The sequence below is a fragment of the Amphiura filiformis genome, chromosome 10 (genome assembly GCF_039555335.1).
Source record: "Amphiura filiformis chromosome 10, Afil_fr2py, whole genome shotgun sequence".
NCBI lineage: Eukaryota > Metazoa > Echinodermata > Ophiuroidea > Amphilepidida > Amphiuridae > Amphiura > Amphiura filiformis.
Window position 1 is genome coordinate 46,738,231 of NC_092637.1, and position 13,565 is coordinate 46,751,795.

Genomic DNA, 13,565 nt, shown 5'->3' on the forward strand with positions numbered 1-13,565 from the left:
AAATTTGATTCTTAAACACTTGAGAACGTTCCTGCAATCTTATTGATTCTTACCCGTGTGATATGACACGCTATCACACGGGTCAGCGCTTGGCATCGACGCGATTCGCGTACTCGCTATTTGAACCAACGCGTGTATAGCTAAATACATTTAAAATCATGGCGCAGTACCATGTAGGCCGACGCAAAGTTTAGATCGAAATGGCAGTTCCAATAGTACACTTCATATAATAATGAAAACAACCGACGCTTGTTTGTAATACCATATGTTTCATCATATTATAATATTTCCAATATTGCCAAGTTTTATCCCAAGTGATAAAAATAAGCTATGATGAAGATACGGCTTTGTCAAGACTGAGTGCAGTTCTTCATTGTTATTCATATTTCAATATAGCTTGGAATGGTAACTAAAAGCACCTCAACAATCACAGGAGCTAGCGATATAGCATGCACGGTTTATTGTTTTCCTTTTGATTCATTTTCTATTATCATCTACGCCTAAGTAACCGTGCAATTGTTTTGTTTTTTAGTCTCCCCTTCTACTCTTTCGTCAGCGTCTTCTCCTTTACAGTGGCTTGGTGAGCGTTAATTTTTTCCATGTGTTCATTATTGCCATAGAGGTATGCTAGAAATGATTTTCAGCAAAATCTGAGGGGGTGACCTGCCAACCCATTGGTTGATTTGACATGGAATGACTCACATGTAGCTGCAAGCAAGGGAGTCATCCATGATGATCAGGCTCATCACATGGTCAGTGTCCAGTGATGGTAGAGAGTACATGCAATCATTCATACATGTACGTCTTGTGTTTTTACTTGCACCAAACTACTAACTATAGCCATGATAGCTAAAATAATAGTTTCTCAATCATTATCACGAGAGCTCAATAGGGACGCAATGACAATTGCGTCGGTGTACAACGTCAACGCCTACCACACAACGCTTTGAATAGTGCTGCATTTCCTGTGCGTGCACAAGGATAACAATTGATCGCACTATCGTGTCATTCCACTAAACTTGCGACATTACGCAGTGCACACAGTCGCAGTACATTCAGACTCTCATGATCGAGAAATTATTATTTTAGCTATAGCACAGCCACGTTTGGACATCCGGGAACTTTGTCCCCTTCGTTCCCTTTGCACAAGCGCGCGCATAGCAACCGGCTCAAGAAAGGTGATGCGCACACTGGTTTTACAAGGCTATTTTCCATTTGTGATGTCAGCCCGACCAAGTCAAGAGAATGGCGAGAAGGAACCAATAGGGCCATGATGTTTCGGGCCAACCAGGGCAGGGATGCGTCTTGTCGACATCCCTGACCCTGTCACAACGTTCAACGGTGCTATAATTTATAAATCAAAACTTTTCTTGTTTTACTAAGTTCAATCAAATGTGAATTGTGATCCTCGCACTGAGCGATGGAATGTCAGCCCTGGCCTTGTTTTCACATGTTTCAAAATGCCACAAAAGACTGCCATGCCACATGCGCATTTTTTTTTTGGGGGGGGGGGGCGTTGGGGGCGCGAGTACGCTGGGGTCAAAGTAGGGGGCAGCAAAAACAAAGGGGTGGCAGAAGAAGGGGCGGCGGAAGAAGAATGGGCGGCAAAAAGAATTAGTAAAGAAAAAAGGGCGGAAAAATTTGAAAAAGCATAAAAATGTAGCTTTTCTGATGCAGTAAATGTATTGCACTGGGAGAATCCAAAAGGATTCTTGCACTTGGGTTGCAAATTTCTGACCTTGTAGAATTTTTTTGTCGCCTTATTCAATGCAATGGAAATAATGTAAAAATTGTAAATAAAATCACTTTGACCAGAAGCAGATTATTTTTTGGTTCATTTAATTATTATAATACCTTTATTGCATTTTGCTGCCATCGATATGAGGTGAGGTTCCACATTGTGCTTATAATAAAAACCCATAAAAAATTTGACAAGAAAGTTACCTGGGTATACAATCGTGTGAAAATTATCCTACATGTTATGCAGTGTCTATCTCTACCTGCTGGCCCTTAACATGTTTTTTCAATCAATAGATAAAAATAATTCATTAGGCTAAAAACCAGAAAAGAGGCCTATTAAGGTGATACTACACCCTAATAAATTTTGTTACTATTTTGCATTTTTCTCCAAAAAAAGCTACACACTGGTAAGAAAGGTTACGATACATATTTTTAGGAGCTCCGGCTCAATTGAGCTCCTCAAAAATGAAGGTCTGTATTAGGGGCAAGGAATCCAATTACGGTACTTCACTGAAATTTCAGTGATTCAAGACTAAAGTAGTTCATTATAAATGTTAAGAAATTAGGTATATTTTTGTGGTACCTATTTTCTTATCATAAAGAACACACACCTTGTCTAGACTCTTGAGTCACTGAAATTCCAGTATACAATGTAGTAACTGGATTCCTTGCCCTACAATATATTATATAATTTTTGTTACCAGTGTGTACCTTTTTTTTATTATAGAACAATGCAAAAATAGTCGGAAATCAAGGGGTGTAGTATCACTTTAAATTTAAAAAAAATGCAGTAACATTACACATAGACGAATCCAATATCACACATTCCTACACCTCAATGGCAGCCATAGCTGGGTCCCTGTCGGCTCCATCTCACCTATAATGTGAACTGATGCTGATTGGTGACAAGTAAGATATGTAAATTATAGGGGCAAGGATTACAACTACTGCACTGGACATTTTATTTCAGCACAGACAACAGTTGTGGAGTTACAGTCAAAAATGAGGGAAAACCAGTATTAGATCGATATAACTACTTGCCTTGAGTTACTGAATCTTCAGTGCAGTAGTTGTAGTCCTTGCCCCTATAATATATACATATCTTACTTGTCACCAATGCGCTATAATTTTTGAGTCAAATGCAAAAATAGGCAAAAAATTGACCAGGGGTGTACAGTAGTACCCCCTTAAACGTATGATTTTCATACTGCTTTGATATTAATTGATTTTGGGCAACTGGATTTTAGTCGGCTCACAATAATGACTATTAATCGCTAAAGTAATTTTACAGTTGTGGGAGGGAAAGATGTTGAATCAGCTTTCAAGGCAAATATTTTTACCAATACCTTATGCTTTTTAATCTACAGGTATGTGATGGCATTTTGTGAAATGTTTACTTTATTTTGATACACCCTGTATTAAACACATCAATCCACCTTACCAAGTGGTCACACCAAAGTAAACTCAAGCATGACAGATTCATATTGTAATAATGATGGATGACAAATTGTGTAAAATAGAAACACTACTGGGCTTACTTGAATCACTGCAAAATAACTGCTCCACCATACATGTAACCTTTTAATATACCGTACTACTGGTTTCATATCAATCATGCTGCTTTTCTGCTCAATGGTGTTGTGTCACTGCACATGCACCAAAAATGCTAGTGGTCATCAAGCAGCAAGCAGTATTTTGCCGATAAATCAATTGACTCCCAATTTGTACATCTGCCGCTCATTTTGTACATGTGTGACAATACATGTACACACTAATTTTGTGAATTGAACTATAGAGCGGCAATATTGGTTTACTTGAAAACAGTCTCTTCGCTGCCACCGATCCGCATATACAGCTTGGTGACTACCACTAGCCTTTATTTGTAAGCGACCATCACAAAATGTCTGCTGCGCAGGGCGGCATGACACGTACTATTAATTAAACAGCATTAGCAGATTAAATAATCATCACATACACATTTGACCGATGAAATAACATTTTTTGCATGTTATATGAATTCATTAAAACTCTACTTGTACACAAAAGGTTCTGCATCATTTGCCATGGTGCAAAAAAATGTTACTCGTAACACTTCACCGTAGTCATGCTCCTCATGCCTACAGCATACTCTTGTACACATACTCTACATTATGCAGGGGTAGCGTTAACCCCCAATCGGGGGTGAATGACCCCCTAAATTTAAAAAATAACAATTTTTCACCCTTTATATTGGGAATATGAGCAAACTCGGGGGTGAACTCTGACCCTCTACTTTTGAACCTTAGTCCTACCACTGACTACACTGCAAAATATTTTTCACCCCTGAGATCTAATTTTCACCCCATGTATTTGGATTTTCTGCAAGCTCGGGAGTAAAAAACATGGGAAAACAATCCCCCAACTTTCGAGCCTTAAGGGGGTACTACACCCCTTGATAAATTTTTGTATTTTTTTGCATTTTTCTCAAAAACTAATAACATACTGTTAACAAAAGTTATGTATATTATAGGGGCAAGGAATCCAATTACTACACTGGAATTACAGTGGCCCAAGACAAGCGGTTCGTTATTTATGATAAGAAATAAGGTAAGGCTAGGATGTACCTTATCTCCTATCATATAATACTGAACCGCTTGTCTTGAGTCACCGAAATTTCAGTGTAGTAATTGGATTCCTTGCCCCAATAATATACATAACTTTTTTTTTACCAGTGTGTTATTATTTTTGAGAAAATGCAAAAATAATCACAATTTACCACAGGGTGTAGTACCCCTTAATGCTACCCCTGACATTATGTATGGTTAATGATTTTTCACAAAAACTAATTATAGTATATAAAATTTTGTGTTATCATTATGGCAACATGTAATGTTACCGAGCTGTAGTGATGCTTTATATCACTACATTTACATGTAGTTAAATCCATCTAGCTATTCCTCTATTAAACTTGTCTTCTTATTTCTTCTTCTAGGGTGACGTACACGGCTAACAACTTCTGGCATAACCCTGGTCAGATACTTCTTCATAGTGGACCGCAGACGCAGAACTGGGTCTTTGATGGAGCGCATGGCAGCCTTAATGACATTCCACTTCCTGTGGAGTAGCTCACCACCTTGTTCACTGAGCAACCCAAGACCAAAACCTGTGAACTTGATATGTGGAAGAACATGGTCTTCAATAAGATGCATCTTCAAAGTAATGCTTTCCTGCGGAAACCGAAAACGAAAATACTCGAAAAACTCTCTGATGGCCAGATCTGCAAAGAGAATAAAAATTAAGCCAGGTTTTGAATTTGGTACTGAATCTACATGAAAGCTGGAAGTGATGAAAAACATCAAATATCACAATTTCATGTAAGTTAATTAATTCTATAATTGTTCCTGTATTTAGCTTTTCCTTGACCGGGGGAGAGAGGAGGTTAGGAGGATGGGAAGAAGGCATGGCGGTACCCATACCAATGGGCACCCATGTACAGGAAAAACAACATTCCGATGTCAGACACGTTGGGCGCCCATGTACAGGAAAAAACAACATGATATCAGATTGGGCACCCATGTACAGGTAAAACAACATTAGTATCTGATATCAGACAAATTATTGGGTAACCATGTTTAAGTAAAAACAACATTGTTATAAGGTGTGAGTGAATCCCGGGAATTCGAGTCCCGCCCAATAATCCTATTACCCGGGCAGGAAATTCCCTGCCCGGCTTTTTTTTTTTTTTTTTTTTTTTTTTTAAATTTTTTTTTGTGGTTTTTAGTGTCTCTGGACCTAGACCTAAATGCTAGGATCATTCATGGTTGACCTAAAAAAACGGGTGATAAACGATAAACGGGTGAGGTCCAGGGGCCGGGGGAGGGGGGCAGCTTGCCCCCCCCCACTGGTTACGCCACTGAAAACAATATACACACACCGGAGTAAACCTCATACCTATTTCTATGTGTTGTTCGTTACAGATTGGCTTGGAATGTGCAGTTAGGTCCCTCACTACTGCCAAAAGGCTGAAGACACCACAGAAATCTTCATAGGTTTTGTTTGCAGTTTCGATGAGCTGTTGTCGTAGTCTTACTGGTATATCATCTGAATATTCAGCTTGGAGCATGTCAAGTGGTGAACGACACATTGCATCAATGTAAGATTTGTTCTGATGAAACAAACATAATGTGATAACTTATTTTTGTAGTTTGGATTGTTTTTGTGTGTGATATTGATACACTTCTTTCCATGTGCTGTGCAGTAGCAATTTTGTTTCTCCACAATATTTTTACATAAGTTATGGCATTTTCAGCATTTCAAGTCGTGTGGCAAATTTTTACCACCGAAATGCAAAACTTACTAACATATTAACAGCATGGATCGGAAAAGTTGGTGTATGGAGGGAAATTGTGTCTAAAAACGACTATAAATTGTGGGAAATTTAGCTTGCTTCAGGAAATTAACATTTTTTCAGGTCCTGATTAACAGTCGGCAAAATCCCAATTTGAGCAGAAATAATGAAGGTGATAAATTTGGCTCTTCTTGCATTTCCACTGGAATTTCAGTGACTCGAGACAAGCGGTACGTTAGAAAAGAGGTACAGTTATAATGTATCTCATTTCTTGACATATTTAATGAACCACTTGTCTTGACTCACTGTTATCAGTGTGTAGCTTTTTTTTTGAGAAAATGCAAAATTAGTCACAACATTCATAAGGGGTGTAATATAACACCTTAAAATTGAGTGAAAACTGCTATTCACTTGCAACACTTACAGTCAGCATTTTCTTGACATCGTTCCCATTAAATGCTCCTCCATGATAGGACTGTCGGCGCACGTTGCATGTAACCTGCAGAACTGTATCAATATTTGATGAAAGTGGCCCTTTCCCAAAAGGAAGATCTCCTGAATTAAGCTCATTTTCCTGAAATAGGAAATATGTACACGTACAATTGTAATTAATTGTGTTTATCATATCGTTTCTTTTTTACAGTTGAAGAGTCCATCGGCAGTCCATAATGATAAAAAACAAGCCAATGGTCACGGTCTGAGTGTTCTATGAGGGAGATAACATCACACATCAATATCACATCACACAGGAACATGGATATAGTATTCAATTGTGGAGTATTTCAATACGTGGAAAATATTTGTATAGTGATTGCAAAGAACACATGAATGTGTTTCATGAAAAGTGACTTAAGTGCCTTTTCATTATTTCTTAAATCTTTAAGAAGAGTTTGTAACCCACATGTATAAGCTTTAAGGATAACCAAGATATTTTGCATGGAATATTGATATATCAACTGGATCATTTTTATGACAGATAAGGTAAGGTTAATTCTGTCATGTTTAGGAGTTGATTAGTTACTTATTTGGTTTAAGCATTATGTTCAGTTTTAGTTTTGAGTTTGTTATTTGTCAAGATGTTTTTGTTAATTATTGACATTGATTAGTTAGATATGTTGATGTTGAAGCTAGTTGGATACTTACCATCTCTTGAATCTGTTGTTGACACTGTCTATAAAGCAATACAGCCGCTTTATGCTTTCTGGGTGGTTGTCTCTTGCAATGTGGTCTTAAAAATGCTGCGGGTATTTCGTCTTCTAATTCCTCCAGTTCTTCTTGTTTTCCTTCCAATTTCCTCTTCAGCGACTCAACCCTGTTCTGTTCCTCTTTGATATGTTCGTCAAAGAGGGTCTCTCCTAGATCAGCCTGCTCGCTGCTTTTAACTTTGCCTATAAAGGCAGACTGATCTAATTTATGGACCTCTCTGATGAACATATCAAAGAGTTTTTGGAACACACCCATATATACGTGCAAGCTGGGTATTGCAATCTACATGAAGAACAGGGAGAAAAGGGAATATTAATTATACACAATTTAGAATGCAATTTAACATCATTCTGATATTAAAAAGGCCTAAAAAATGGTTGGTTGGCATGACCAGTAACAGAAAGTAGCACCTGAAAGTAGACTAATTTGAGGACTGTGGTTCAAAAGTAAATGGGGATTTAAGGTATTTAAACCTGAAAGTAGCCCATGGAATTAGGATTTGGGGGGGCTTTCCCATCAGAGTCAGCCCTTTTCAATTTTTTTTGATTAGATTTTGGTTTTATAATGTTGATGGGTTTTTTATTACCGGTATGTAAATTTCATTTCAAATCAAAATTTGACCTTGACATTATGTAAACTCGTAATTTATATAACTGTCCAATGTGTCCATTCCTGCACAATGTGTCCATTCCTGCATCCATTTTTCCAATAATCTTATGCCTGTAACTTAAGTATTAATTGAACCTACTTCTACATGTGTATGGTGTGTCATGGGTATTGAAGGTTTGAATTATTGATGTTTCTTCCCACATGTATGACCAATTCACACTGCTTAGGCCTACATGTATACTGTAGTGTGTCCTTAAAAAACTAAATATTTTCCAACCTATCAACCCATCTCAAAATTCCACTGGAGGGCAAGCAAACAATATTATTTTTTTCCCGTCTAATACTATTTGTGTACATTTTATACATACATGGTCTACTGGTATTGGTAGCAGAGGTCTAGCTACAACACTGTTTGATACATCTTTGCTCAATTCCCTCTTTCCACCAGCCTCCACGAATCTTTCATAGTCATTTTCTATAGACTGTAGAGTCCTTTCAGGTGCCTTAGTCCTCTTTGATGTGTCAGTGTTGAAATCAGTTCTGGTGGCTGTGCATATGATGCAGCAATGTCTTGCTGTTGAATATACAGTATAAGAAGATAATAAATAAATGTTACAATATGTTGTTATCATGGAAACAAATGAGACTATACACTAGATAGGGAGTATTATTTTAGGTCTAGATGCACAGTGAAATGGTTACGGTACGTCACTCCCTGGTAACTGGATCACACACCTTGATTGATGACTGTCATGTACATGCCATAGACTTTGTGTTTTGATCATTTTGATCGTGGTGTAGAACTCAAAAGCATGATCCAGTTCACATGGTGATAATCGGATTACACCTAACACTTCACTGGTGAATTGAACTTACCATTACATGAGCAAAGGCCATAGATCCTGCAGAGAAATTCCAGATCACCATAAGCCCATAGAACTATCTTCTTCTCCCTGTAAAATAATACCAAGGGAAAAGGGTGGGTGTACATTCGACTGATAAACATCTCAGTGCTTATTTTGTAAAATTTATCTTATCAAGCAACAGGAGATACACATTTATTAACCTATTTCATACAAGAGAAAATAATTCCATCATTTTTACTAAATCTGTACATGTATAACATTAACAAATTTTTCATTAAACATGTTGGGAAATGATATCTAAATGAAGTAGTTTTTAATTATCCAGCATATGACTTACATAATTTGGCAGACAGAGACAGAATGGTGGAAACTTAAAGTGAAAGATGTCCCACTTAAAGGAACATTTTCTAGGGTGAATGTTTGTGTAGAAACTGAATCTGACATAAAAAAATGCATCATTATAAACTTCTCAAATTTGAGCAAAAATTTGCTGTTAAAAAAATAAGTCCTTCAAACATGTTGCTCTAGAGAAAGATATCAATTGGTAAAAGCAACATACCGGTATGTTCTTTGTTTTACACCTTACCTTCCAGTTTTGAAGGACTTACTTTTTTAACAAAATCTACATAATGTGCAAAAATATATCAGAATATTTTCTGGGAACTGGGTTTTTAAATTCTGGTTTCTCCATGGTATACTCTAATTACAACTTAAAACAAAGGCCTATTCATTTTAAATTTGTTGATTTACCTCCATGTAGTAGCTTGAAGTAACTTCATTTGTTCCACTACAACTTCCATTATCTGGTCCAAGTTTAATCGCGAATCACGTCCCTCAAAAACCAAACTGCATAAAGTGTTGGATGGAGCATTGGGTTTGGGTAGGTTGCACACATGTAAGGAAAACTTAAAGCTGCCCCCACCATAATCACCGCCAACCTTAATCCAAATTTCTTCACTTGAGATTGTCCCATCGTGCCAAGTAAGCATGTTTTCCCTGTTAAAAGAAAATGAGTAGCTGTATTAGAACTAATAATACAGACAGCAAAAGAAAAGGTATATCGTGAAAACAAACAAAATGTCAAAATTAAAACCAATGCCTGTACACTACTAAGTATGTGAATAATGTGATGTTAGTGTAAATTCTGTAGTACCGTACTCACCAGGGATCATGTCTAAGTGGAGCCCTTGTAAATTTTTCACTATTTTTAAATGGTGGTTTTAGAGGTCATTTAAGGTCAAGGTCAAAGGTTGTATAGGATTCAAATTTCACACTTTGTCTGATCGAGCACAACTTGGTGGCCGTAATCCTTGATACAAGGGAACATGTGCAAAAATAAAAGGTGAGGTCAACCGAGATCAAAGGTCATCACGGACAGGCAGTTTGCTTCTGAGACAGGCAAAACATGCTACATTACTGTAAACTATAAAAATAATGCTTGAAGTTGAATATTAAAACTGTGAACTCAAGAAAATACCACCAATACCAGACTGATAAATGAGGATATATAGCAAAAGCTATTTGAACTGACTGAACCCCCAGGAGTAGAGGTCTGGTTTATGTTTCCAAGGTCAAATTTTGGACAGGCAGTTTTGATGAAAATGACGGGCAGTCGGGCACTTGTCAAAGTTTAGCTAAGACCCCAGTAGGTACTCACTTATGCAATCGATCAAGGTAATCGATGATGAAGTCTTTCAGATTTCTTATGTATGCCAATGGCACGTGCTTTGTTATATGGCCCTTAACACTGGCCATGGCATCACTGGACATTTTTGCCTCTTGCATAGTTGAAGAGATGTCTGGTAGGATTGATGTCTGTTCTCGTTTTATGTCTCCTTCACTTGGCAACTTGACCCCTGCAGGTTCAATGTATCTGTATTAAAAAAGTTTCATAAGAAACAAAATTAACGTTGAAATTCCAGAAATTGTGGCCGGTACACATTCACTACATTGTACAATTTGTAAACCATTGAAGGGGGCGGGGGTCACAAGTTTGATCTGCTTTGACAAGAACTGTGGGTGAAATCATTGTACAGTAAATACTCAGGTTTGATCTCCAAGCCTCCCCCTTTAAAAAACATGACTATTTTTGTTCATGTATGTGTACGTCATTGGTAATGGGCAGGGACAGGCGATTTGCGCGGAACTTTTTTTCCGCGCAATTGGCTATTTTTTTTCCTATGGGCAGGGATACATGATTTGCACTGAAAAAAGAGTTCCGCGCAATTTGCTATTTTTTCCGCGCAAATCGCCTGTCCCTGGTAATGGGTTTGGGTCAAGATTGGGGTAAGGATCTCGCCAGAAATTATAAACATGACACAATAGGGTCCCAACTTAAAAAATGTGACCAAATCAGGTTTTGACCAGTTTTGTCCGGTTTTGACCGGTTGAAACCTGGTTATAACCGCGTTGTGGACAAAACAGGTTTTGACCGGTCAAAAGTCCAACCAGGAGTTTCATACTTTTATGCATAACTTTAATTGCAGAATTTTTTTTGGTTGCCAATATTAAAGTTGCTGAAGTTTCTATGCGCCCCTCCTACATGTATGTGTCAAGAACTAATTATCCTCCCATTCAGCATTAACCCCCTTACATATAATTTCAAGTGCCCCCAGGGTATTTTTGTACAATCCCTACATGTAGGTATTTACCTTGCAAGCTTTCTGGTTTGATCATCTGTGAAGTTGCAGTCAGTGACCATAGCTAATGCTCTTTTTTTGCTTAGCTTTATGCGATATTTGGCCTTCAATATGGGGCTGGTCTTGATGAGGTAGTTAAGTTGAGTCAGATGATATTTACGTTGGCGCCTTTGTCTGCCTGATACATTTGGCTTGTTGGCTTTTACAATCCTCGCTACAGAGTAACGCTGAAATAAAGTTTCGAAGTTAAATAATTGTAGGCTATTATGTAATGCAGTACATTTTTTGTACAGTACAGCTAAATGTTACCTACATGTATAGGGTAAGATAATATAGCTAGATATGTTAACCATCACGATACACCTTAATGCTTGGTCCATATTGCAAAATCCCCAGACTCCCATAGTGTGTGATCCAACTAACAGTTCTGCATAATACTTGTAATGTGAACAATTTATTGGACATAAAATTGCTTGAAATGCACATTGCCTGCTTTGACCTGTTTTAAAGATGGAGAAAAAAGTTGATAAAGAGTACCACATACCTTCTTAGCAGAGGGTTTGCTCTTCAGTTCCACAGTTCCTTTCTTCTTTGTCATAATGTCAACCCATGCTCCAACAGCTTCTGCCACTTTGTCTGGGACAGGCTCTTCAGTGTGGTGATCCAAAGCCAACTTGGTCATAACAGAAGCTGCGAATGTAGTAGGGGAGGGTTGTTGGCAATTGTGGGATGTACGTAGGGGAACTGTTGCTTTGCACTTTGAACATTGAATTTTGAGATTCTCAAAATGTAATTGAAATGTATACGAGATTGCTCGAACATCTTCAAATTTGATGGTATCTTCACAGGTTGGACAGTTGACAGTACTGGATCGTTTGATTTGAAACCGCTTGGACATGCATACAGAGCAAAAATGATGATTACAGGGTGTGGATATTGGATTGGACAGAATGTGTAGACATATACTGCAAGTGAAGTGAGTTCTAATGTTGGGATCATCTGTGGCCAATTGTGCTGGATCATTGGTACATGTAGAAAGTGCAGTATGATTTGACTCTTTAGCTATAAGATCTTGGAAAATGTTGTCTTCTTTTAAGACAAAGGGTAAGCGGTTGGTCAGGTGTGGCGGTGCAGGTCTGCGAGAAATACCACCACGTCTAGCTTTTTCCATTTTGTCACACACAAAGCATGGACCATTGGTTGATCGTGGGTGACGCGACCATTGCACCTTTGTGTCACCTAAATATTTTCTGTGCAAGTTTTCGTCGGCTTTGGCATGATGTAGTTTTCTAATGCACTTTCGGCATACATGTGTAGGATGTATATCTTTTTCATCCAAATTGATATCTATAGCAAATGCAAATTTTATATCTTCAGCATAGTAAGTGGCTGGTTTTGAAACTTGGCTTTGTGAAAGTGACAGTTTCTTCGCATTTGGTAGATGATATCCACATATTCTACAAAGCTTTCCTAAGGATCTAGTATGAATCTCCATAGTTGGACATGTGATCTATGAAAGTATAAGGAAAGAAACATTGTACACAATGTAGGTTACATTTTTGTGTATGTTTTTAATGTGCCTGTCATTTGTAACACCAGCCCTCCAGTATAGCAAGTTCAGGACATGCATTTATATGGATACTATAAGGCTAGTCAAATCAGAAAATCACCCAGCACTAATGCTAATTGCAACAGAATTCTTTTCGCATGCGTCAATCTCCCAAAAGCAATACATTGGTATGGTTGTTTTAAACAAGATTTGACCCTTTGAAATTTCACCTCTGCATATTACAAGCAGCCATTTTGGATTTATGCAAATTTGGCACTGTTCTTGGATGTTTGGGGACTTTGATTTGTTATTAAATATGCTTTTCTGAAATGAATGGTGATTAAATGTTTTTTTGCAATTAGAGGTGGGTTAACCCCTTATTTTTTCTTAATTTGACTAGTCTATATGACCCCCCAAAAAAAAAAAAAAAAAAAAATGCTTGGTTGCCCTCGGAGGCCGCCCCCAAAAAATTGGAAATCTTTGGTGTTTTTTTTCCCTCTTTTTTTTTTTTAAACAAGTAAATTCGGTCCAAAAACGCACAATTTTGTACCGTAAATTGATCAAGCATAATGTCAATACAAACCTTTTCAAAATTGAGGAAGAGCCCAAGGGAAAAAAGGATCAACCTA

At 37.7% G+C, this 13,565-nt stretch overlaps 1 protein-coding gene and 1 long non-coding RNA gene across 2 annotated transcripts; one reads left to right on the forward strand and one right to left on the reverse strand.

The window, feature by feature from the left end:
- Nucleotides 1–4,515: 4,515 nt before the first annotated feature.
- On the reverse strand, nucleotides 4,516–13,081 carry LOC140162953 (uncharacterized). The gene is made up of 10 exons (XM_072186272.1): nucleotides 11,932–13,081; nucleotides 11,400–11,614; nucleotides 10,406–10,621; nucleotides 9,499–9,744; nucleotides 8,759–8,835; nucleotides 8,251–8,456; nucleotides 7,211–7,555; nucleotides 6,492–6,641; nucleotides 5,671–5,884; nucleotides 4,516–4,996 (listed from the first exon to the last, which is right to left on the reverse strand). Exons 1-10 carry the CDS (start codon nucleotides 12,880–12,882, stop codon nucleotides 4,671–4,673), a joined length of 2,946 nt encoding a protein of 981 aa, XP_072042373.1. The 5' UTR covers nucleotides 12,883–13,081; the 3' UTR covers nucleotides 4,516–4,670.
- Nucleotides 4,988–7,143, forward strand: LOC140162954 (uncharacterized). The gene is made up of 3 exons (XR_011860384.1): nucleotides 4,988–5,093; nucleotides 5,697–5,872; nucleotides 6,711–7,143. It is a non-coding gene; the product is annotated as an uncharacterized lncRNA (long non-coding RNA).
- Nucleotides 13,082–13,565: the final 484 nt, after the last annotated feature.